General features: G+C 41.2%; 1 protein-coding gene across 2 annotated transcripts in view; it reads right to left on the reverse strand.

Moving 5' to 3' along the window:
- Positions 1–26,930, reverse strand: part of ADAMTS18 (ADAM metallopeptidase with thrombospondin type 1 motif 18) — a gene marked incomplete at both ends in the record, with an annotated part of 76,164 nt that overhangs the window by 14,811 nt on the left and 34,423 nt on the right. For both annotated transcript variants that reach the window (XM_084214877.1, XM_084214876.1), the window contains 10 exons: positions 9,872–10,116; positions 11,173–11,296; positions 11,451–11,581; positions 13,438–13,610; positions 19,037–19,185; positions 20,194–20,289; positions 21,315–21,468; positions 22,888–23,025; positions 26,046–26,151; positions 26,688–26,847. In XM_084214877.1, coding sequence (XP_084071003.1) covers positions 9,872–10,116; positions 11,173–11,296; positions 11,451–11,581; positions 13,438–13,610; positions 19,037–19,185; positions 20,194–20,289; positions 21,315–21,468; positions 22,888–23,025; positions 26,046–26,151; positions 26,688–26,847 — 1,476 coding nt within the window. The remainder of the gene's footprint in view (positions 1–9,871; positions 10,117–11,172; positions 11,297–11,450; positions 11,582–13,437; positions 13,611–19,036; positions 19,186–20,193; positions 20,290–21,314; positions 21,469–22,887; positions 23,026–26,045; positions 26,152–26,687; positions 26,848–26,930) is intronic.

Consider the following 26,930-nt stretch of genomic DNA (forward strand, 5'->3'; position numbering starts at 1 on the left):
CATAACATACATAATTCAACCAACCACCATGCGCCATGATGTGAACACATAATTGTTATACAACTCGTTTTTCTACCCCTAATTCAGCTGAGTCACTTTCCCACAGTATTTTCCTACTTAGCTGGCCTGAGCCATGGTTTACAAGGCCTTCCCTTTTCAGGTTTTACCTACGTGCAGCATCTGGAAGGAGGAAGCCTTTGCCCACCAAGAAGGACTCAGATGCTTTCCTGGCAGAACCTTGAGCAAAGCAGCAGCCCAGGGGCTGGAGATGGCTTCCTCAGTTCTTGGGGCTAAGGGTATAAAACACAACTCTCTTTCTTGTAAAAAAACTCTTCCTATGCAGACTGGTGATAAATTTTGTTTGTAAGACCCTCAGCTGGAATTTTTCTCATGGTGTTTGAAGCTGCTAAAGTTTCAGTGCAGGAGAGAACCTGTCCTTGGGTGTCTACAGAGCAAAAAAGGATTGGAAAAATCCTTTTTTCCAATAGTGAATATTTTACTCACTATTTCAGCATAATGGGTTGGAAAATTTATAGAAAGTGTGATGGCTGACTATAATAACAATCTCTGTCATCTAACTCAGGGAGCCCAGCTCTCAAGGGTGTACTATTTTAGTGGTGAATTATATTGCAGTTTTCATTCACTGTATTAATTTCAAGACTGAATTATAATCACTGCAAGATGCATGAACATCTGACATATACCTAAATGTGGGGAGAAATTTCTACTTAACAAAATTTATTTTAGAAACTTTTGGCAGCAAAGTGCATTCATATCCACACTTAGCAGAAACAGCGTGGGAGTTTACAGTTACAGAGCTCTAATGACTTTTAACTCTTCACCAATATGGATCTTGTCACAGTAACATAAAGAGCAGGTGCAGTTAACCTCAGTTCCTAAATTTGTTTTTTGATAAGCCTTAGCATTTCAAGCACAATTCAAGTCTATGTTTAATAATTGCCATTCAAAATATGCATAACATATCATAATAGCTGACCTGAGAACTTAAGCAATCCATACAAGTAGAACTGATCTCTGTAGAGACTGGTTTCATAAAATAGCAACAAACTTGCTTTTATGTTGTTTAAGACTGAGGAATATAACATTTTGAAATGTAGCCAAGGGTTTTAAGCTATTCTGGAAATGTAGCTATTAGAACACAGAAATTGTCCATGGCAGTGAAAATTCAGACCAAATTTACATGACCTGCAGTTCAATAATGTTGAACACATGAAGGATCTGGACAGCACAATGTTTACTTTGCTAGAAGAAAGAAAAAATGAATGCTAACATTTCTATTCTTAGTAGCCAAAGATTTCATTTCAGTCAGGGAACCTCAATAATGATCCAAACTGAGAAAACAGCAATTAGGGCTGCAAAAGGCAAATACTTCCAAATTAATTGAAGAGTATGTGACTTCTCCTGGGAGGATTCATATTAGAAACTCCTTCAAGCACAGGTAAATCCAGTATTTCATGTGAATTTTTTCAGCCATCCAAGCTTAATTCATGAGCACTTTAGAATAACAGTGAGGTTATGGAAGAAATAGATCTGAGAGTGATTACTGACCTCTATTTTGAATGAAAATTCTTGTTAGAAATAGGATTACCAGATCTGCTTTAGGGATGAGTTATAGGTGCAAGTATGTATCACAGCTATTTTACAAGAGCAGGATTTAAATGGAATACTCTGGAATTAGGAAACATGAGAACTGAGACTGCTGTGCAACTCTCTCTGCCCTGCACAGATGCACCCCTGACCTCAGGATCTCTGACTGGAGGAAACCTCCACAGTGTCCAGTGCTCCCAGCACATGGGTCTCCCTAATGAGGATCTCACAAAGCCTCTGTGCTTCACTCTGGGCTCCTTCCTCAGGGGGTGCTTCTGCACCCTAGCTGCTGCACTCTATTCAAACCATTCCCAGTGTAACTTTTCTTGGGACTTTTCTTTTTCCCTTGGTTATTCATCATTATCTGATGTAAATGTGGTAAGGTTTAACAGCCCCTTCAGATGAAGGGAAACATCTCTCCTGAAGAATACTACAGGATGTATTATATTTGACCGAGTTTTCATCAGGAACACAGTACTATTGCAAAGCTGCAATTTTGCCAAAGTAACCTTTTTATTTTCACAAATCTATCAGACTGCTGACAGCAAAAATTCCAGCTGTTAAAACAGCTGCTCTAGAGTCTGAATATTGAACTCCAAGTCCACTGGCATTACAGATAAATCAGGTTGCAACAATGTGCTCACTCTACTCTTCTCTCAAGGACAAATTGAGACAAATATCTGAAGCATAAAGCTTCAGAACATGTGCTTCAGAAAAAAATGCTGCGTGTTAACTGTAGTAAGAACTGAGTCCTCTAATACTGTTCCTCATTTAAAACAATGCCTTCCCTGCTTCTTCTTACAGACCAGACCTCAAAATATTTTAATTTACATTTACTCATCCTCCAAGTCTAAGGTATTAGCACAGATCTCAGCATCTTAGGCAGCCAGACACACTTTCTCCCATTTCAGTAGGTGCTCTGTGTTCCTTCAAGAGCAGAGGCTGAAATTCTGTCTGGCCTTTTAATAAGTTTTGTCAGAGGAGGAGAAAGTTTTGTCCATACCACTAAACCTCGTGTAAGGGTCAGTCTTCATCTCATTTGACTCTGACAACTGTCATAAAACTGTGCTGTGCCAGTGGCCAAAAAGCAGCAAAGTTTAAAACTTTTCTAATAAAAATATCTTGAAGCATTAGACCGAACATATGTCTTCTGAAAGTGCTCTTTGTGACACTGGAGGCAAGGAACAGATGGAATGCATTCTGAACACGGAGCTCAGAGCAGGAAAGGGGGAGGATGAGAAGGTAAGAGTGGCAGTTTTACTCCTGTTAGAGCAATACTCTGCTGGTGCTTTAGCAGAGTGAAGGGGATGGTCTGGGACGAGTGAGAACAAGCCCCATGAGCATCCATCCCTCCAGAGCACAGGCACACCGTGGAGCACGGAGCTCACAGCCGGGGGGTGAATCCTGCACGCCGGGCCAGCCGGGCCATACACATCGTAGGAGCCTGGGCTGCAGCCCCTGCTTTCACAGGGGAAGTAGCCACAATTCTCACAGGCAGGAGAAGGGAACTTCCTCTCCATTTCCTGGCCAGAAGCCAAAGCCAGAGCCCCTTCCCACACAGCAGGCGATGAGAGGGAATGTTTACCAAGCAGGAGCAGCATCACTGTCTCTCCTCCTGTATCATCCCATCCATGCAGGAAAAGGGCAAAATCAAACTATGGAGCAGTACTGGAGACAAAAATATTGCAGGGCACAAAAAAACATATGCTTTGAAGTCCCTGGTGCTCAGCTGAAAAATAGTATACGGTGTATAATGTCTGAGTTTTCATCAGGAATGCAATACTATTGCAAAGTTGCAATTTTGCCAAAGTAACGAGCATATAAAAAGTTTTCTATCGTATTTTCGAACATTCATTATAAAGCCCCTTCTTAACAACCCAATAACTGAAGTCTGCATATTCAGCCAAGTTATCAGACCTACAAATTTGGAAAGACCTCCAGTGCTAGTCTACTTAACTGGATGCTTTCCAGCATCTTTTCAGCCAACTGGCATTTGCTCCCAAATTTACAGCTGGCAAACAACCTCCTTAAACATTTCCAGTTCCTCAACAGAACTGTTTAATGTCTACCTTTAACACACCAACCACCTGACTTCAGACACAGCACTCAGCAGCTCTGACCGCAGGGCGCAGAGTTATAAAATTTACAGCTTCTTGAGCTGGAAAACCACAGGCTCTGCGGCTGGAATCTGCTGGATCTACTCCGGAGGAAAGGAACTCTGCCTTTAGCTTACGGCACAAAATGTTAAAACAATGGATAAATTGAGCTCTCCTGAGAAAGGAACCTTTTCCTTTTGCTGCTAATTTTGATGTGAAAGCTAAACCAATAAATTCTCTACACTAGCTGTGCATCTGCTCCTTTGTTTGAGATTTTTTTTTTTTTCTCATGGCCATCCTGAGTTTTCAATATAATACTCTATTTTGCAGGTCAGATTTTTAGAGTCTACTAACATTGCTTTGCTATGATTGACTTGGTGCTTTCCAGTAGTTTTTTTATTGTAAGGTGTGCATGTAAAGTTACTTGCAGCACGCTGAATTAAGAGAGATTAATTGATACAAGCTAAGTTCCTATTCCTTCCACAATGTTTTGTTCAATGCATAGGAAAGAATACTATATGCTCGTTACTTTCAGCTTGTAGCATGCTGAAAACAAGACTCAATATCTCTGTGGAGGACTAACAGACATTTACAAATCACTTACAGACAGAAGCTGAGCACAGAGGAAATAAATCCAGGTAAAAAGGACTATTTTCATCTGCATGTGCCCAATTCACAAAATGGGCAAGAACCCAAACTCTGAATCCCAGCATCCACAGTGCCTTGGATCTGCATCCTCAGGCTGCATCTACATTGCAAACATCATCTATACTTCCTGGGCCATTCCCATGTTTTGGAGGCCTTGGATAATTTCTTTAGGGGGATGTACCAGCCTACAGGGAGGGCAGACAGAGAAGTCTGTGTGAGAACACGTGCCTGGCTGTGCTCTGCTTGAGACCTGCAGTTCTCATCCACTGGGGATCTACGTGCTGTTTAATAAATATTGTAACATCCAATATCCTAAGCCACATTCTGGTTTCTCTGTTCAATCAAGGTTAATTCCACAGATTTCTATGAATTTATTCTGGTATATTTAAGCATGCAGCACATGTTTCTAGTGGAAAAGTGTTTAAAACAAGTTTTAAAACTAGTCTGTTGTCCTCAATGGGCAGTTATTGGAGGGGATCCTTGACAGTGGCAGAACCAGGGCTTCAAAAGAAAGTGGGAGAACACCTGTTTGGAAAGCAGTAAAGGAAGAATTACCCACTGGGTCCTTAAGCCAAACCTTAAAACAAAAGGGGTTTTATCTCTTCAGTACTTTTAAAATAACTTTAAACACAGTCCTAACTAAAAGCTTATGACAAACTACTGTTTTTCAAGTCCACTAAGGTCATTAAAAGGGGAAAAAAAAAAGTATCCTTGAAAGGGTCCTATATGATCTCATTTCTACTTCAGCTGTTTCAAATTTATCTTCCATTGTTATTATGCTCCATTTTTTCACTGTTCACATGCTAAATGTACAACCTTCAGGGATGCTGTCCAGCTAATCTCTCCTCACTACAGGAGAACCCTTTTATCCATTGTATTGAGTCAACATCTGTATCTTATAAGTACATCTTAGGTCTCTTTAGCCTACTTTCTCTTCAGGGGAAATCAGTACAAATTTATCATCTAGTAGCTAATAATAAATGTAATCCTTTATAACTGCAACTTGGCTTTCTCCCAGTGGCAGCTACATCATCAGCAAAGCCATTCCACCTGGCCTCCCTTCTCCTGTTTTCCCCTATTGATAAAGAGGAAGTGATTTACTGGATTTAATTAGACGTATTCCTGCCTTGAAGCTCCATTCACCTTCTCTTCCTGTGGGTGTCTGCCTCTTTACAAAGCATCCTTTCCATCTGTTACTTATTGATGTTAAAATAAACTCTCTTTATTTCTTGATTTAATATTTCCCCAAGTTTGAGGTAAAATTCAGGGAGGATTCTCATCCTGTCTCATCCTGGAAAACTTTGCTTTCTCCAATTGTATTTGACTTCTCAAACCAGTCAATTTTTCCTTTATCTGCTTCTTGACAGAATGGAACACAGAATTACAAAACTCTCATGTTTTTAAATTAGTTCCTCAATCCCTGGCCATGCAGCCTTTTTCATGCCCACATAAAGTTTTGTTTTCTTGTGCCCTTTCAGAATCTTTCTCAGCATTTGAGCGAGTCATGGGGGGTGACTGAATATTTCACCAAATGGATGTCCCCAGTGAGCCCCCAGGTGACAGAGCCCTGTGGGAGCTCTCCTTCTCCAAAGGATTTTCAGCAGCTGCTGGTGCCCACTGGCAGCCCTGGTTTGCAAAGCTAGATAATTAATGATAAATATACTCACTGTTCCTCCTCAAGTTAAATGTCTTTCAGTTAACATAAAAACATTGAAAGGGTCTTTAAACAGAAAGAACTGACCTTGGATTACCCAGGTCTAAATAACAGATAAATGAGCTGAAGGTATTCAGCTACATTAAAAAAAAAAGAAAAAGAAATTTAAAAAGGTTTCTGTTTAAGATGAGACAAAAATGCTACAAAAACTATATTTTAAAAAGCTGGTATCAATTTCTCATCCCAGATTAGCATCTACAATATTTCCACCCCTCTGACCACTGACCATTATTTCATGTAATCTAAATTGGGCCATTTCAGCAACTGTCTTCTGAGTCCATGAATGCTTTCACTTCAGCTTTTACTGCCTTTGAAAACCCATCATCACCAAAAATATCAGTAATGTTAACTTCAGAAGGAGACTGATACACAAATTCTGAAGGACATCAGTTTGCTGAGTTTTCCCTTCCTCCTCTCTGTGAAATCAATTCCTGAACAATCCAGAAGGGATCCTGATGAATCCTAAAACCTCATCATGCATTCACCCTTCCTGCAGTTGTGCTCAGGAAATACTAGTCGTGCATATTAATTCACATTCATCTCACAATGTTCTCTTCAGAAAGTATCTGGCCACTACAGTTTGTACTTTTTCTGCCACAACCCACTTAAATTACAGAGTCACTGCTTTTTGTGCTTTTTAGTAGGATTCATTCCCATAATTACATATCTATAATATATAGGAGTATAGATATGGAGGGGAGTGTTTGGTGAAATTCTAGGGTAAATAAGAAGAGCACTTTATGTCTTTTTCTGGTCTCTCACCCATTTTTGAATAGTGTTGAGGACTGCAATGTCTGCTCAAATGAAACGTGCTCAGCTGAACTATTGAAAAGCCTGACAGAAAAGCAGATGCACAGGAACACAATGTACAATAAAATATAAATACACCACATCCCATAGAACTGCAAGGCTGAACTTGTGGTGTGCAAGGCAATGGGAAACTTAAAGATTTCTTTTTTTCTTATTTGCATCTCCTTCTGCTCTCTCAAAACATTCTTCAGTTGTCTCTTTCCAGAAAATAGTTTGGAGGATGACTGCATTTCAAAGGAAGTGATTGCCTTGAGCACAGACTTGCCAGACCTGTCTGGTCCCATCCTCTCCTGGGAATGTTGCTCAGAGGACTGTGCACAGCCTGAGCTTCCTGGATACCTGCAGCCTGCTTGGCATGCAGAGACAAAGGCAAAAACCTGGACCATTCCAGTCACCACACAAATCTCTACCAAAATTTTAACTGCAGAATGAAATGGGCACAAGCTGCTTTAATCTGGCTTTCAGTCATAGGTGCATGGCAATAAATACAGCTGCAAAACCTTCCATTTTCAGCCCACCTGAGTAATAAAAGCTCCTGTATTATACATGCCATTTATCCACATCCTCAATACCTGCAGTGCACCATTTTACTAGGGCTCACACTGAATTATTTTGGAAGAAAAACAACAGCCCTAATCTAGGAAAAAAAGTATTAAATATCTTTTGAATACAGCCTAATTTTAAAAAAAATTAAAAATCTAAAGATTACAGCAAGAAGTTGAGATCCAAACCCTGGAAAATCTTATCTTACATAAAACTAATTTTATTGAATAAAAAATTGCAGCAGGAAAGTTTAGTGTGCTTCTTTGAAAATTATAGGTGAGATAAAAATGAAAACAAAGCTACACTGTAGTATGCTCAAACTCTCCTTTTTTTCAGCCTACTCTCTGTTTCTGGTATTTAGAGCTGAAGCAAGATTTGTTTCACTATCATGGCAGCAAGCAGACATTCAGCAATTTTGTTTCTCAAAACATATTTCTTCAGTTTTCTGGCATTTTTGCTTCTTAAAGTTACTAGTAAGGTATAAATAATGCAGATCTCTTACAGAAAATTCTGCGTTTCTTTTTCAAAATTGAGCTTGCTGAATTTTGCCTAAATTATTAAAGGGGGAAAAAACCATCTTAAATCCAGTTCATAGATATGTGTAATTGGGGAACACATAACATTTTTAGTCATTAGAATCCCCAGCTACCAATACCAGTGGTGTAGGTATTTCAATAAAAATACAAGGGAAGCTTAAATAAGCTCTGAAAGCAGCAACAGCCTCCAGTTAAATGTTACATCTTAATAAAACTGTTTAGCATAATTTGAAAGGATGAAAATAGAAGTGCTATTTGGCATTAATTTCTTGTCTTTAATCTTTATCCTGCAAAGTATGTGCATTATATGCAGCCAAGTCTTCCTGCAGGTGATTTATTATTCATACTTCAGCTCTATAATAATAATAATAATAGAGCTCAAATCTACTTTGGGTTATGACAAATAAGATTCCTGGGAGTTCAGCTTAACATTTCACAGTATTTGTAAGCGTGGTGGTTTTGGTGCAAGGCAGATGGTTTGCAGGGAGGGAAGCATGTCTGGAGCTTGGTAGACCAAACTGATCGGACTAAAGGGACATCCCTACGAACACACATACCCAAAATGAAAATTCTTCAATGAGGAAAAATGTTTGCAAAGGGCATTGTGAACTGTGATGGCAATTTGTGGAAAGACAAACCCTTGGCCCATGTCAGACTGCCTGTTCTAAAACTTGTGTTCACCCTACAGAGGTCTAACATGCCCATGCTCCAGGGCCTTCAGCAGTTCCCAAGGACACATTTCAGTCCATCACTCAGCCAGCAGGAAGAGCAGCAAAGCTCTTCAGTATTCCAAACACACACTCCTCTGGACACTTGTGAAAGCTTTAATAACCCTTGAAGAATAAACTTCATGTCCCAGTCTGTGCTTGCTCTTTCTTGCTTTAACAGGCCCGAGCTGGGCGAGGGAGCAGATTCCAGAGCCTGGGATATGGGATGGGGGCAAGGACAGCAGGATGCTGCCATGGCCAGGGGGCACAGCACCCTGTGCCATGCTCCCCAGGGGCACTGCATGTTCCAGAGTGCTGCTGGAAGGTGTGGGAAGGAACTGAATCCCTGCTGGGGAGGGATCCTTCCTTCTCACACGGAAGGAAGGTTTCACCAAAACAGACCGAACAGCTGAGTGATGAAGCCAGAGCCCTGCTAGAGCTGAGAAGGGCAAACTAATAGAGCTAACAGGAAGCAAAGCCCTGGATGATTCTGCCAGAAATGGCCCCTCAGATATTCCAATGCATTTTGGAAAAAAATCTAGCTAAGCAATCTAATGCAGAAAGAGATTTTTCTCAGAAAAGCAGTAGCAAAGACCAATTTCAAAGTTGTAAGATTTGAACTAACAATGTAAGTACCAAGTTTCCTTTCTGCTTACAATGGTTTCAACACAGGGCATCTGGCAAACAAAGCAGGTGACACAAATTTGAGATAAACAGATATAATAGAATAACTGAACCAACAGAAATTCATTCTACAGGAAGCTGTGTGTGGTATCTTGACTGCATTCCAAGGTGGATGTGAAAATGGCTCCACTCACCTGCAGTTTCAGAAGCATTATTTGAACCTGTAACCATTGAGCATTGACATAACGGCACCTTTAATTTTTACATCATTGCATTTTACTGCATGCCATCTATGGGAGGCCTTCATAATCTCCATCACCACGGTGCAGCTCAGAAGTTATGCTATAGGGTGTTTTATGCACCTTCCTTTTGACTGAATTTGTGACAGTTTAGTAAACCTCAGACCTCGGTAAAGCAGTGAAAGGCGTTTCAATCCAGCATGACTGACCACACAATTAAGCCCAAACGCTATCATGACTCAACACTATTCTTTAATCTCTCTGAGAGCCCCAGTGCAGAGCTGAAGCTGTCGCTACCAATTCTGCAATGGACATCAGGGCAAGAACAAACAGAAGCCAGGCTTACTTCAAAGACCAGCGTCTCATTAGTGGGTCCTGCCGCATAGAGACTCTCGGGATGGTTAAAGGAGCGTTGATAATCAAAAACCGTCCCGGCAAAAGGGAACTTCCCCGGCCAGTCGATGGTCCAGTCTCCCGTCAGGTAGTACCTGCTGGCCAGGCTGCGCACGGCCAGGTAGCTGGGGGAGACGTGCAGCTCCTGCAGCTGGATGCTGCGCGCGCCCGCCGGCACCGTCACCACCGCGTAGTAGTCTGTGAGGAGAGGAGGCACCACGGGTTGGCAGCTGGCAGGCACACAGCTGGCTCATCTCCCTGAGCCACTTGGAAAACCAGCACAGCTCTACTGACCCACCCAGTCAGCCCGTTTTCACCAGTTCTGATTTGAACATCCCCCCCTGGCCCGCCCTGCCCCACGCAGCCTGTGATCAGGGTGACTCTGAGGTTTTTCAATTCCTGAAATTTTTCCTTGTGATTAAAGGCAAGAAAAAGCAAGTTCACCTTAGAAAAATGCAGAGCGCACTGATGGTGGCTCTGCTGTAGTTTTTGCTGTAGTTCCCTGCAGTAGTTGGAAGGTACTGCTGCCAAGAGCAAGGGCTGTGAGGTGAGGTGCACTGGGATGCAGAGCCTTCACAAAGCCCTGGATACCAGAGGATCTCCCTGCCGCCAGCCAGGGCTGCGTTACGCCATCCTGGGCAATCTCCTGGCCTATAGTACTGCAGTAAGGACTTTTCTTATGACCAACAGCAAAGAGATGCTCAAAAAGCCCCTGTGTGTACTGAAATCTTATCTGTGTTTTATGCCTGAAAAACTGCAGCACAGTGAGATTATTTCCCAAGAAGCCTGTGACAGTCCACTAAGGAAAAGTCCACCTCCCAGTGCCTGGATCTTCCACTGAAACAGCTTCCAGACTACTTAATTTGAAAATGGACATGGAAATACTGTCATGTTTGGCATTATGCTGTGCATTACTTTTTATATGTTCCACAGTCCCATCCCAGTCAGAGCTGCTGACAGCTATTTTTTCATTTGCCTGAATCCTAAAATCTCTTTTAAGAGGAAATTCACATGTGTAAAGGGAAACTGTAGCTTAAGAAACAAGAGGATTGTTTAAACTGACCAAGACTTATTGTTACCAAGCCTTCTTGTTACCAAGAAACAGGAGAAATGTGAACCCTCCTCTCACTCTCCCTGTGATTTTCTGCTCACATCTGGACCCTCAGCCACTGCCTGAATGAGTAGGAGTCATATATATTGCATGGGGACGCAGCAGAGCAGTGAGTTGATGGTCATGAGGAACAGTTTCCTTACCATTAGCTTTGTGCTGGGTCAAGTATTGGCCTTTAAAGAACTTGCACGTTGAATTATCTCCTTTACAAACTCCACAAGCATCCAACACAGCTTTGGAACCAAGTCCATGATCACACCCTACTTGCTGCAACCAAAAGGCACAAGTGAAGGACTCAGACAAAAGGGAATTTGAAGAAACAGCTGCATTTTCCCTAAAGGAGTCAATTGCCCACTAATAAACAAAAAAAAAAAAAAAAAAGATAGACATTAGGATTGTAAGAAACTTAATTTTATCTTACTTCACATATTCCATCAATACAAACATCATAGCTATTTGGAGAACACAGAGTTCCATCCTTCACTTTGCTGGACATTGCAAAGAAAAAGTCGAAGTCTTCAGCTGTGCAATACAATTTACATCTGTCTTGCTCTGGGGAGAAAACAAACAAACAGAAAAAAAGACAAGGAAGCATTAGCAGACCTGCACTCTTAAGGAGATAAAAAGCATCTTGGCTGTTGTTTCTCCCTGTATTCTGTAAGATAAGATACAAGGATGAACTGTGCATGATGACAACCTAGGACACCAGAATGTAGCTAAATAGAAATATAGCTAAATAAAGTACTTCATATTATGCTTTTTTAAAAGCACACGTGAGTTTGCTTGTCCACACAAAGAATTAAGAATTCAAACTCAGTGTAAAAGCATTGCCTTAGCCCTGCTGCTGCACCCTCCTTGCAGTTCCACTGCCTCACAGGCTCCAATTTCATTTTTATTAAGATAAATGGGAGACTGCAATAATTTTATCTGAAGTTTATTTAAAATTGGGAAAGAGATAACATGGCACAAATGACCAGTTCAGCTGAAAGCTAGAACTGCAGCCAGACTTCCCCCTAACAAAAGTATTTTTCCTCCAACAAATCCCAACCATTGTCAAATTTCTCCTGACACACGGGTGGTGTGTTATGCTTATAAAGGGCTGATGAATTCTGCACAGACAAAACCAGTCATGAAATTATAAATATTATCACAACTGCTGAAATGCAGGGTTTTAATACAAATTGGAGTGCAACAAATAAAACAGTTTTTAAGAACATGAAATTGGATTCAAAAGAGAATCCTTTTATTGTTAAATCAGCAGCTGGATTTCCAGCAGTGCCTTCCACAGAGGCAGAGAGTCTGTGGCGATTTTGAAAACCAGATCATGTTTCCAGGACGATAAATGTAGATCTTGGAGGAGCAGCTGAGAGGAAGGATGGGCATTTTCAACTTCAGAATCACCTGGGGACATCTTGCTTTTGACAATTCTGCCCCTTGTCCCTAATTTTAAGCCTCTTTTACTAAACACAGCTCCTCCCTTTAAAACCAATGTAGGCCACCTTAATTTCTTTTAAAAAAATGTACTTTTTGCCCTATTGTACAACATCCACTGCTACATGCTGTGAAACTTCTTTCCTCTGTTCATGGCCTGTTAGGATATTTTTAAATACCCATGGAAACGTCCACAAAGACTTTTGAAAAAAATATAATCATGCTATGATTGAATGTGCATGTATATATTTAATTATATACATTATCATCAAAAGCAAATTTGTTCATGTGCTAAACAAAGCAGCTCTGATGTGAGAAAATTCAGACACTTTTATTCAGTAGTGCTTTCAAACTGGAGAAAATATTTGTTTTAGCTGATAAAAGTGAATACTGATTCAAAATATTTGCAAAATTAAGATGCATAAAGTAAAAATAAACTCGCTTGTGCAAAATAACAGAAATAGTTATTGAGACGTGAACTTGATAAAGATCTCTCAGTAAAAGATGACTTTAAAAAATGTATGCCAGTACATTGTTTGCATTTCCCCTTCTCATGGGACCATACCAGCAGAAAAGTCAAAAGGTTGATTTACTGCTACATTTCGAAATCTGAGAACATTCCAAAAGAAGGAAGATTCTGGTAGTGTTATTGTGGAAGCTTACATTTCCCATGCTGAAAACTCCATGGAAGTTGTTTTGCTTGGGCTTCAGACTAAGCAATATGGAATACAAAATGAGAGAGAGAGGGGCGGCAGCAGCCGGGGAGTCACGGTGAGGACAAGGACTCGAATTCCCAGCCCAAATCAATCCTGCATGTCCCTGCAGGCAGGATCACACAGCAGCCTGGCTCCAGCTCTGCCAGAAAGCAAACACATCTCACCAGCCCCAGGAGCCTGGGTGTGCTCACAGGGGTGATGCTCGCCCAGCACGCGCGGGCGCTCAGAGCTCCCCGTCCCTGAGAGCGGGGCCACTCTCACCTTCCACTTTGGTGTAGGGCTTCCACTTGTAGAACCAGCCCCGGAAGGGTTTGCTGTTGTACTCTGCACACTGCAGGGCTCGGAAGTCCAGGCTGCCTGCTGGGCAAGGCTGCTTGTTGCAGAGCTGATAGACACGGCCGGAGCCTTGGCAGAACTTCCCGCCGTACTGCGGCCTGCAAAGGGAAGAGGAAAAGATGGTTTTGCCAAGTCTGATTTTGTGTGATTGGCATGTTACATGTGTGTGAGAATACAGGGGACAGGAGGGGACATCCTGCCCTGGGAGGTCAGGATTTCTTATATGGGCCATTAATTTTCATGGTTCCTAAAACCAAGCAAAGCGGTTGACATGAATTATCTGCTTGGATCGCTGCAGACTCAGCAAAGATGCAACCATCTAGAGGTGAGTCATGTTTGCACTAATTTAAATTTATAGGGCTATTTGGTACTGGCTGGGTTCAACCTTGTTATACAGCTATTTTTACTCTGCTGTAACCAAGGAATGAACATGTGCAAAGAATTACCTATCACAATTAGAGTTAATAAAGGAAAACATAACACTGATCAAACAAAAAGAGAATGAATGATTACATTTGCTTGTTCATTTATTTTTTAAATCGTTTTGAAAAAATGTGCTTTTAAATAGTCAGAGGAAACAGGGATTGTGCATAGTTGTCCAGCTTTAGGAAAGTGCTGGAATTCCAAGTTAATTTTAAACATGTCACATCCACTTCAGCAAACCTCACCTGGGCATTTTCCTTCACCTTGGCCAGAATGGAAGGAACATATTCTATTCCTTTGCTCATACCTCACGTTATCAGAATATTAATTTTTTTTAAGCATTTGGTCTGTGCACAGATATTGTAAAACAATGTAAAATGCAAGAGTTGCTCTTTTGAACTTAGCAATTCACTGATGTCATTTGTACAGTTTCACAATGCTTAGATACACATCTGCAAGCACTGAGCCAAGTCTTCAAAATAACAAATTCTAAGAACTCTTTGTTGTATTATACATTTCTGGCACCAAGCGAAAAGAAATGTACCAATGCTACACTTGCACTAATTTATGTAATGACTTTTTAAAAAATTTGGGAACTTACATACTTGAAAGAACAGATAAAAACTTTCAGTGGACAGCTTTGCCCATATTATACACACATTTAGGAAAAAAAAAACAGAATAATATAAAGGATACTGAATAACAGTAAATATTAACAGAAAGCAAAAATTTAAAATTCTAAGAGTATAGATGTGCAATTGAAACATACTGTTTGTTGAAATCCCTAAACACTATGCTGTAAGTAAACCCCACATCCAAGGATCCCATGCAACTCATCCCATGGCTTGCTCACACCTGGAGTAGCATGGAGACAGCTCTGTGCAACAGGGAGGAGAAAATCCAGGTGCTTCTTCTGTTTGCTGCGAATTTGAATTTTAACTCCCATATGTCTAACCCTCTAACCAAGCTGGGACTTGCCTTTTTTATGCTTTACTTACACAATATCTGCTTTTTCCAGAATTCTGGGCTGCAAAACAGTCTTTCAGAGAAAGAGATGGAAACCCACCTATTACTGTGTTTAAAGCTGTGTTAAATCACCAGTGCTGTGGAAAAAAACCACAACAACTTCCCCTGACTTTTCCTGAGGTCACCTGCCAGCTACACTGATACTGGGTACAATGGTGATGGTCTTAAAGCCAAATTTTCTGTCCTAGTTGGTGGCAATCCAGCCTGTGAAGGGCAGGGAGGATATGGAACATCAGTGAAATCAGGGAGTGTTTATGTTGACTTTGTGCAGTTGGTGAGAGCTTTGAGTTAAGGCAGCCAAACTGTTGGGTGCTGACTCAATTCCCTACAGACTTTCTTTACAGCTTCAGCACATGGAGGATTTTTGACCTCCTTCAACCCCAGAGAACAAATCTGCTTTAGTGTAAGGAAAAGAAGCAACCTCCTTCCAAGTAAATGCCACCAAATAAGCAATATAATAGAATTATTTATGGCTAGATCGTGATTTCCAGCCGCACTCTTGCATTTAAGGATGGGACAAAATTCCTCCAAACTAAGAAAGCTCTGAAAGAGGCATTCTGTTTCCCAGCTCCATTACAGCATTTTAATATTACAGTACATTCCCATTACTGAAACTGTTGGCTTGAGAGTGATGGAAACTTCTCCACCTTCATTTTTACCAACAAGATGTCAGTAGGAGTTAAGTAATTCACAGGAAAAGAGATGGAGATCTACAAGTACAATTTCCTATGGAAATACTATTATCCACACCGAGGCAATCATGCTTTTCTTGAGGATGTTTGTAACACCAGTAGGTTTGGGTGGACTGCCCCCAGAAGCTGTTTGTGTGTCCACACTTAGAGTGGAATGCCCTACACAAAGGACATTTCAGTTTTTCTGCAGTGGTACAGCTCCCCCAGCACAGACACAGCCTAAAGCTTTCACCCTCTGTGCCCCCTCCAGAACTGACACAAACAGGGTGACCTGCATGAGGTCTTGCTGAGGATAATTGGAAAAGGGAGAAATGTGGTGAGAAAGGCCAACAAGAAAAAGTCTCCAAAGATAGACTTGGAAAAGGAGTCTGAGTGCAAAATGGTAAGCACTCCACTCCATATAAGACTCAAATACTAAAATGCTTCAAGAGTAGTTTTAATTAATTCTAAAGTATCCTTTTAAGGGTAGAGTTCCTAAACCATGACTTTTCCTGCAACACAACACACAGAGTGAGAAATCCTGAAATTCATATGATCAAGGAAAGTATTTCATGCAATACCAAATGAATTAAGACTCTGAAATTCCAGACTCCTAATTTTCACTTTTTGTAATCATTTCATTTCACATAAGAACGCTTCTGCTCATCTTGTGCCCATATTATGATAATATCACAAAGCTTTATTATTCTGCATGAATCTGAAAGGTCTAAAATGCCTTTCACAGTATTTGTTTTTTAGAAGTATTTTAAATGGCATCATTAATTTGCATCACTTTACATCTCACATTTTCTGTAATCCCCGTTACAGATGTTATGTACAAAAGATTTTTAAAAGTGTGTTCAAGCAGTTTTGATTCAGTCTTTTGACTGCACACATGCCTACAACTCCATTCTGCTCTGCTGAACAATGCACTATTGTGAGGTGCAGGATGCAGTCCCACAGATATGATTCAGGTATTAATTTAAATCTCTCGGGCACTCTTCGGGTTCTTTCCCAGCCAAACCATTAAATTATGCAATCAACTTCTATCTTGGAAAAGTACCTCAACTGTAAAGTGCTGTGGTGTATGAAAACCAGATCCATGAAATTGCACTGTGACAATTTACAGGAACATAATGATTTTAGCAAATCTGCCCAGCTCTGTGGACTGCAGGTGATCCCCATGGGTGTTTGTCGGTGAGAATTTGTGCACAGCTCCAGTGGGAATTCCAAAGCTATACCCAGAGCTGTTTGGGTGTGCTCACAAGGGCTGCCTGAAAATTGGCAGGAGGATGGGAATTGAATTGTTGGATGTTATTTGCGAGAGGAGGATTTCACAAATTCACACAGGTAACAAGATTTTCACACACAACAGCCTCAGGCTGTATTCCTCACCTGCCCTTAAGTTTCTGGTAACGTGGGTCACCTTTAAATCACCAGAAACTGAGACATTTCCCTCAATGTTCATAAAATGTCAATCATTGTTATTTCATTTTAGAGTCCAGTCAGTTCTTCACAGAGCCCCACCCTTGTTCTAATCTAATTTTCAGAAATATCATTCTTTGTCATTTCAAAATTCTGCTTTTCAAAATCATCTATCAAGCTTTTGAACAAAACAAACATCAGCTCCTACACAAATCTGGATTAGGAAAAGTGACATGAATATATCACATATAAAATAGCATACATATCTGTATCAATATATTAATACATTTCAGAAATTCAGAAAGAAAGGAATCATTATTCTGAATTGCTGTATAATTTTAGAGGTTAACAATGAACAGGGACTAGTCCTTAAATCATTCTGTGTGGTGTAGCATTGAAAATAGATGATATTATTTTTTTTCTGTTTCCACATTCATACAAAATGCTGTGATGTCAAATACAGCTACCTGGACATTTGTGCACTGTTGTGTGGCTTATTTACACTCCTGTTATTCCATCAATGTAACTCTGAGAGAGAATTATACCATGTTCTCCTTGCCCTAACTGGATTACTACTAATACAATGGAATTAAATCTAGTGTCAGCATGATCCAGCTCTGGTACCAAGTATGACTTGGTTACATCAAATCTTACTTCATTAGAACAGACAGTTCACTCTGAAGGAAAGTTCTAAATGCTACAGCAGCTGACACACTTCATGTTGGAGAGATCCTGTTTGAAGCTCCCAGAAATCTTTATAAATCACACCAGAGCACCAAACTGAACCATTTCCACCCCTGGACATTCTCCTGTCACACAAGGAGAGCAAGGGGGAGCTTATGCATAAATGCAGAGAACAATGTGCAGCCATACCCATTCAGCAAGAAAAGCAGGGACCAAAGCAGGAAGACCAAAATATATACATATGGCCTCTAACTGAGACCCTGCATTCTTGTGCTAAACTGCTTAAAAAAGGAAAATATCCAAGTAATTTTATTTATGAAAATGAACTGAGAAACAACGAAAAAGGCTGATAAAACACTCTGCTACGGATCTGCAAAAATTGGCTTGACTGTGGGTAATAAAGACTATTTTAACTAACTCACATTCTCCTATAACATAGTATATGAAGCATGGATATTATACTGCAGCATTGTATAGTAGATGAGAGGCTTCTTTACAGCCTCATATAAACTGTGTCATATTTTCTCTGCTTTTTATTACTGCAGCTTAAATGCTGCTTTTACTGTGTGCAATGAGGAATTCATGTGTCCATGCCTGCTGAATTTGTGCATGAAATAAAACAGGGAAACCCTTCTTTTCTTGTAAGCTGCAGTGAGTTGAGTACTTGGGAAAGATGCTGGTCAGTTAACACTTTTAATCTAATTTGAAATGCTTATTATGATGAATAGTATTTACATAGATAAGATATTAATTAGAGGCAAATAAAAAAAATGTTTCATGATTTAGCACACAATTCCAGGGATCAGCAACTTTCACTTGACTCATGAAATACAAAAGAATGTAAAGGACATGACAGGCATGCAAAGACATCTGTCCTTATCATCCTGGATAATATGATCTCAGTAGAAGTCTTAATAGCTTTTAAGATCTTTTTCTCCTGCTCGTAGGCTGTTAGGTGTTAAAATGTCTCTATGGTGCTTCCTTAAATGTAAAATTTAAAAGTGTAAAATGTAAAAATGTCTGTACAGTGCTTCCTTCCTTCTGCAGGTATTTGATAAACTGCAGCATCCCAAAATAAAGGAAGCAAGTTGGGCTGGAGATGCTGAGGTACTGCAGGAGTCTGCAGCCTCCCTCTGCTTGCTGGTGTTAGGACACAGATCTGTCTTCCACCCACGGGCTGCTCGTACTGGACACAGGAGAAAGCCCAACAAACATTTCCCTGCAGAAATGGGCCATGCTCGTTTCCTGCCCTAGGAGCATGAGTAGAGTGCAAACACTCCCTTTCCATGTCTTACTTTGGATTATTGCAGTGTCTTTCCTGATAGGTGACCCCCCCTCCGCAGGAGCGGCTGCACTCGGACCAGGGGGACCAGGCAGACCACTGGCCATGGACAGGCTTGGGCCCGTGCTCCCCGTACTGCACACACTGTCCTCTGCGGCACCACTGCAAGACAGGACACAAAACACAGTCAGCAGCACCTGGGAGATGCAAAAAAGGAAAAAAAAAACACCCAGCATTTAAAAGGTTCAGTGTTGATCCTCATGGGGTCACCCGCTGAGCCCAATGAACAGCTCGCAGCAGGACAAGGACTCTGGAGGGGGGCATTGATCCATACAGGGGCATACATAGGTAATGTTCTAATATTTGTCCAGGTTTTGAGTTGAAGATCCCTGAGGTAGCAAATTTTCAAAACTGTTCTCTTGAAGAGGGCTTTTTTGCTGCCTTATTCTTCCCCCAAAAATCCATGTTACTTTGTGACCCTGAGCTGCAGAGCCTCAACACTTCCCATGGAATTTACACACAGCCTCCCAGAATTCTGCTAACATGTCTCCCTTCCATGATTCAGTTAGGAAATACTGCACAAAGAGAAAAAGCAAAATAGAACGTTTGTCAGTATCAAATCAAAACAATGTTCTGCTGGGAGAAATCTTATATAAAGAAAATATTTTGCATAACTACAGATGAGAGTAAATTAGAAGGTTCAACTCAAATAAATGCAAAAAAAAGAGGGTAAATACAAACAAATGAGTGTAAATTAGAAGGTTTGACTCAAACAAATAAGCTCTTTTGGTGGTGATCTCTGATGAAAATATGGCCTTTGTACAGCAAATAGTATGCCTTAAGGTATGCTCATATCAGAGTGGAATTGGAAATGTTGATCTAACTCCTGTTATTATTCATGTATTTTCTAGCTGATTTAGATTTGCCAGAGATATCTGATCCCACAGCTCCCTGGGAGAGGCACCAGACCCTGCCATCAGACAGGTACCACTGGGAGGCCTCATCCCGAGTATGCATCTCAGTGGAATCATTTACAAAGAAATCTCAAAGTGTAGGATGGCAAATCTGGAGGGATCTGGCAAAAACTGGTTTTGATGGGACCTTGTGTTTGACCAAACACAGCCTAAACTCCAGTTAGGATGACAATATTTTATTTATAAAACAACTTACCATGCTTATACCACAAGCTGTTCCTTCTGCTGCAGGCATGAACTTTGTCTCACACCTGTGACCCACTTTGTGACACCAAAGGGATTTGCAGATATCCTGAAAAGGAAACAGTACTCACTACAGTGCTCATAATTTCCATTATTTCCTGGTATTTAAAAAGAGTAACCAATGAAACTTGCTTTTGCTACCTTAAAAGACGTATAAATAAACTTGTCTGAATTTGGAAAAGCCTGGGTTAAGTTTCCTAGCACAGACATACCCTATATATAGCCTTCTTGTTTATGCACCATTTCACTATATATTTCTTAAAATTATATTGAGTGTGAGATTATAATAGAATACAAACAGTGTTAAAAAGTTCATGGCTAAAATTTCATCGTGTCTGCAGGGACTATAATACTGTGAAGAGACAAGATTTTTCTAAACCACAGAAGATATCTGGAAAGGCAGTCTGTGCACAGTGCTGTACACTCCCTCTTCCTTGTCTATTAGCTGTGGAAGAAACACAGCTGCCACCACTTGAATAATGTAGTTAGTATATAATAAATCAGAATACTCCAGGATAATAACAGGAGTAAAAGAAATTACTATACCTTTTTCAAAATGAGCACTCCAGCTTATTTAAAAAATGCCTTCTCTGAAGAGACCAGTAAGGAGTGTAACAGTCATTAAAACAATAGGTTAATCTAAATTAATCATTCATCATGAAGTCAAGAGTATAAGTTACATTTCATAGCTCTAAAATAACCCCATAGATCTCTCCCAGGCTTTTTGCTGTCATAAAAGTAAAACACAAGAAACTGAGTCCTTCTTACCCCACACAAGCTTTGATCAAAACTCTACTGCCTGCAAATTTCCCTTAGCACAGCAGGCAAGGGTTCATGGCTGATGTGGATTCGAGCTGCCCCCCTTATGACTCCTGGAAGGAACACATTTCCTTCTGAAACTCCCCTGGGGCTGGGATATTCCTCAAAAGAGGCCAGTACCTTCAAAGCAAATTGCCAAGCCAGATAAGGCAGAGAAATAGCCCAGGCCTCAGAAGAGCCCTGTACTTGTACTTTTTGAGTGCACTGCAGTTCTCTCATGCCATTGTAAGCTCCCAAAAGTGCATGGATAGGTACCTTTACAAAGCTGAGGTTGCATAGTTTTGCTTTCATTCCAAATTGCCATTTGCACTGGGTATCAGCATCATAGATCTGCCCTGGCAGTTTGTCAGGGTATTTATACTGTCCTGTTTGCTTAGGTTCATCAATCAGGCAGGCAGCTTGAGCTGTACTATAATGAGAAGGTAAATTAATCATGACTCTGATCTTGACATCAAAATATTTTAATTTGCTACAGACCAGCACAAATACATAATATGGTATACAGTACCTTTAACTAGTTTTAGAGGTATGCTCTGAAACAACAACATCTATGTGCAGGAACCAAAAGCTCTTGGCATCTTGTTGGTAGCCTGGCCTGCAAAGTTTTAAGGAAGCAGGAATTTCCAGGCTTTGGGACTGTTGTGACAACAAGAAAGAATGATGTCCATTCCTTGCCTCCCTGCATTCCTGGATAACCAAGAGCGAGCTGCCCATCAGTGGATTCCCCAGGTGAGGAGCCAGCAGCAGGAGCAGGCACAGGGTCCATTGCAGGGTTTGGGCTGTGTGGAGCTGCCAGGAGGCTGCTGCAGGGTGTGTGTCCCAGGCTGAGCAGGGCACAGCTCCCAGCTCCCCCTTTTCCCCTCATCTCTGCCTGGCAGCCCCTGTGCACAGAAGGGAATCCGTGCTGGATTTGCCTCCCAAGTGCCAGACTCTGGGACCATGTGGCAGGATGGAGGGCTCATGTCACTTTTTAGCTTGCAATTTGCTTCTGTACAAAAAATGCATTCCATCACCTGCAGCATGAAAAAACCCCCAGAACTCCATTACCTTTTCTGGCTGCTGCTCAAAGATATTGACTGGGAATTCGAGAACCAGATCCACAAACTACTGAGGTGCCTGCTTCTCACTCTAAGGAATTAAGATCTAAAATGCCTGTGTTGCTCTTGCTCAAAATACTTCCTACACATTTTTTAGCATTTCTATATAGTCTATCCCTGAATGACAAAAAAAAAATAAAGGAAAGATTAATGTAATCATGAATTAAATAGTGGTTGAAGAACAGTTCCTCTAAAGGCATCACTGAGTAATGACAACACACTGGGAAAAAACCTGACAACCTTCCCTTTCTCCCTCTTTGTTTCTCTCAGAAACAGGATGTGAAAAATGTAAAATGGCCTTTACTCGTGACATGAGCTAGATCAAGAGAGAAACTCCAGTGAGAAAGGCCACTGATGTTAATTTACATTTTGTAATGACTTTGGTACCACTGTGTCTGCCCTCTTTTGTGTGCGCTTCCTACTCATTCTCCAACAAACCCAGCTGCTGACAGGAATGCCTGGGAAAGAATGATATGCCAGTCATTACTGCAGGGTATTCCTGGAGGGTGAAACTCCTGCTTTTGAAACAAGGCAGGACAAAAAAGCCCTTCCAGCCACACCACCTCACTGCTTCAGGAGCCCAAGGGGTGGGCTCACACACTGCAAGGGTTTGAGCCCATTTGAAAGGAGGAGAATTTCACACTTCAGTAATTTTTATGCTGTTCAAGAAGTCAAGCCCAGTTACTAAAGCTGCATTCCCTGGCACTGGCCCAGATTTACATCTGACCTACCTGAGAAATTTGTTGAGATACTGCCTGCTGCACACAGACCAAGAAAACACTCCATTGTTTCCAGTGAGTGTGGGAGACATAATATTTCCCTCAGCTTTTCTACAAGCATTTCCTTCTCCATCGTGAATCATCCCGAAGCTGGAAAGAGAACCAGGTGGGAGAGAGAGAGTCTAGATTAAACAGAAGCAAGAAAAAAAATATGGGGGAAAAGAAACATTTTCTGGTTACAGCTCTATGCTTGAACTCCACAGGGAAGGTGGAGCTCATCCCTTTCATTCCAAAGGGATGAAAACTTATGCACCGCACAAATCAGCATTGGTACAAGTTTCAATTAGCAGCAATTTTTGTCATCACACACTGATGGGAAAGGATGGTCAGGCTGCAAGGAAGAGCCCTAGTGGTGCCAGTGACAGGACCCCACAGTGACAGGACACTGCCCAGAGGAGCTGCAGGCTGTGCCAGGGTTCCCAGTTTACCATTTCCCACCCCAAAGCAGAACAGTCCCATGCTGGGGTGGATGGACACCACAGATCTCATGTTCAGCCACACTTGTCCTTCCCTAGGGATCTGTCAGCTCAAAACCTGCACAGCAGTGAGAGCCTCTCTGCCCAGGGACAATGCCTGCCAGCATGAATGTTGTGGAGATCACAATCCAGGGAAACACCACCCCCAGGAATGTGCTTTACACACCACAACTGCCTTCCTGATCGGGGGAAGAGCTACAGGGCTCCATCTGTAGCAAAGGAAATGGGTGTGAATGAATAGAATACAGAAGTATGAATACAAAAATATTATTATTTTTTCTAATTTTGGCCACTAACTTGCTATGTTATCTCAGGCAAATCACATTGGTTTCCTCACCTTTGTTATACGGTGTCATTTTGTCTAGACTGGAACTGTTTAATGGGAATAGCCTCTTACTGGGAAAACTGCCTCTTATGGGGTGTTTTGCTCAGTCTGAGCCTCAGGAGGCCCTGCTTTCACTAGGAGAGTTTAGGATGATATTAAAAATAATAAGAAATAGTAAAAAAATCACATTATCATTACATATTATAGGGATTTTATTGATATAATAAAGCTAATTTTTAGAGGTTTTCTTTTCCCTGTTCTGATTTTACGGACTGTATGGGACATCTGTGAATTTCAATGTGTTTGGGACAGAAATTTCATCATCTGTTACTTCAATATTGTAGAACGCTGGTGACTTTATAAATGTAATCTGTGCATGTGCAGGGAATATCTCATTTACTGGACTCAAGCCTCTGCTGTTATAAATCATTACAGGCTCATCAGAGTTACTGCATGTGTTGCCACCAGCTGAGGCTCCAAACTTCCTAAAATATATGGCTATTCCTATAAATGGACAAAAAAGTACCAACTGAGGCAGTGTTTTAGAACCCCCCATAAAAGATGGTGTTCCCCTGCCCTGCAGCCAGAGAATTCCCAGCTTATATCCCACTGACACAACGGGCTCTGAACACCCAGAGGAGCTGCTAAGGTTTCAGGTAAAAACACAAACTTTAGAAAATTATTAAAATGTCTAACAAAACAGTAAAATGTCTAACCACTGAAGCTTTCAGTGGATCACAGAGTGTGATATTCCCCCCTGTGAAACCTCTGTTTAATGCATTCACAGTGGACCTCAGCGCCTCCAAAGCTGCCACAGGTTGTTTCTTTCCAAGAATCTCTGCATCACAGAAACCATTTTCTGTTGTCTTACATCATATTTTAGGTAGTCTCAGGACCATGAACATGACAAATGATCATAAAGACATTTTGTGTCTGGCACAGGCTTTTCTCAAGAGATAAATATTAGGAGCATGGAAGTATACCAAGGAAAGGTCAAATAATATGTGAAACAAAGGGGAAAAAAAAAAGAAAAAAAATTCCAATTTGACTCTCTCAAAGCAAATAAGAAAAAATAAAAAGGGAAGAGAACATCAAGAGACTAAGTGGGATAATTCTTGAAAAACAAGCTATGGGCCTGATTCTCTCCTAATACCGATCGAAGGGCACTAAAAATGTACTGAGGTCAGTGAAACTGCCTTGGTTTGACAGGAGGATCACACAATATTCATATTACATATCTGGTTCTTTGAATGCTTTGGCACAATTCCCACGGGCCTCAGTGCAGCTGGATTATTCTTTAATTCCTTGCTTCCCTTCAGATGTACAGAAACCTGTGAAAGGGTCACTGGGGTAGACATTAGGTCATAGTGTGCACTGCAGAGCATATCAGTGCAATGAAAACTGAATAGTCCTGGAGCAGTCAGGCAGAATGGGAAGGCTTCATGCCTTGACCAATCAGCAGAATACAGCACCACTGCTTTCCAAAGGTTTTCTGTGCATTAATGTTGCTGAAAAATAAAGACCTTTTAACTAAGCCTTGATGTTAGGTTTGTCCCACACAGAGAAACTCTGCTTCTCTACTAGCAGTGGAGAGACAGACTCCAGCTTGAGCTGTGCTAAACTAGAAACCAAAACCATGCACAAAGGTGTGGAAAGGTAATTCAAAATTATTGAGAACAAAACCTGATCACCTTGTTTAGATTTAATTCAGCAATCAGAAGAATAGCTGAAACCCCACAAAAGACTATTACTGGTTTTGTATGAGAGACATCAGGTTCTAAGAAAATTACAGACTTTCTACAATAGAAAACAAATGGAAATCCAATGGACATAAATACAGAAAGGCAGAAACCATTTCAAAGGTGGGTTTTACCCAAATCACTCATTAAACAGGTAGAGAGAACAGAGGACAGGTTCAAAGTTTTTTATGAAACACTGGGTCTTCTGGGAAAAGGAGACCTCCAAGAGACTCAGAGATCACTCCTCCAGGGAAGCTTCAGTAACCTGCAGCAACCCCTCTCCTTTTAGAGCAACCACAGGGATACCAGAATGGATTTGCCTGCCAGAATATGGGAGCAGTGTGGGAATATCAAAGGTATTAAAGAGGACTGGCTTGTTCTGAGCCCAGCAGAACCCCACTGGTGACCAGTGACCAGCTGGATGGAACCCAGTTCACTACCACTCCTCAGGCTTCCAAATTACTTATATTTAGAATGTGCCAATCCAAATGATCTATATTTAACTGATTTATATTAAATAGGCTATGTTTCCATTCACTCACATATTTGTTTACAGAAGAAGAAACTTACTTGTGTCCAGATTCGTGAGCAATTGTAAAAGCCAGTCCAAGGCCTGTATCTTCATTAATGGTGCAGCTGCGGTATTTGCTGCACATGCCACTGATGGGTGCAAATCCTGGAGGAAGGAAGGAAGCAGTAAAATAGCTTGTTCCTCTACAGAATTCCAAATTCACATATCATCTGCACTGGTCCTAATAAGGCAGTTTATTTTGGCACGTGGAGACACTTGTCTACTCCATCAGGTTTATCATGGAGGAATTACAGCAGACTTTTATTTGACAATTAAGGAACTCCTATGTAAAAAGTATAAATCAAGTCTAACCTCTCCAACTACACTTTATTTGTAAAAATTATTCTCCCCTCAACCCAACCCCCCATGCCTTTACTGCTCTCCAATTAGGGAGGAATCCCATTCAAAAAAAAAGGCAAACAGTCACAAAAAGAAAACAAAAATAGAGTGGCTCAGAAATATTCTCAAAATCAAAAATATTCCTTGAAGAGGTGACAATCCAAAAATAACACTGTCCTGCCCTCTTCAAGAAGACCAACAACAAGCCCCACAATGTGCAAAAAGGGCCTCTCATATTTGAAGCCAGCTCAGCTCCTGCTGTGGGCAGGCCCAGGTGTCCCAGCCAGGGTTTGGTGTCACACCTAAAGTGTCACAGGGCTCGTTCTTCCAGGAGCAGATGTCAAAGCCCGTCAGGAGGATGGCGTGGTCGTGGCGCTTCCCGTTCTTCCCGACCAGGGCAGACTGCCACTGGCAGAAGCTGTTCAGGGACTGGTCAGCGTGGTGGTTGATCAACAGCCCGCCCTGCAGGGAGGGATGGACACACAGACACACAGACAAGGTGTTTCCAGCAGTGTGTGAGAAAGGGGACTGAAAGAGTAAGAGCT

Source organism: Fringilla coelebs, assembly GCF_963513975.1.
Source record: "Fringilla coelebs genome assembly, chromosome: 14".
Taxonomy (NCBI): Eukaryota; Metazoa; Chordata; class Aves; order Passeriformes; family Fringillidae; genus Fringilla; species Fringilla coelebs.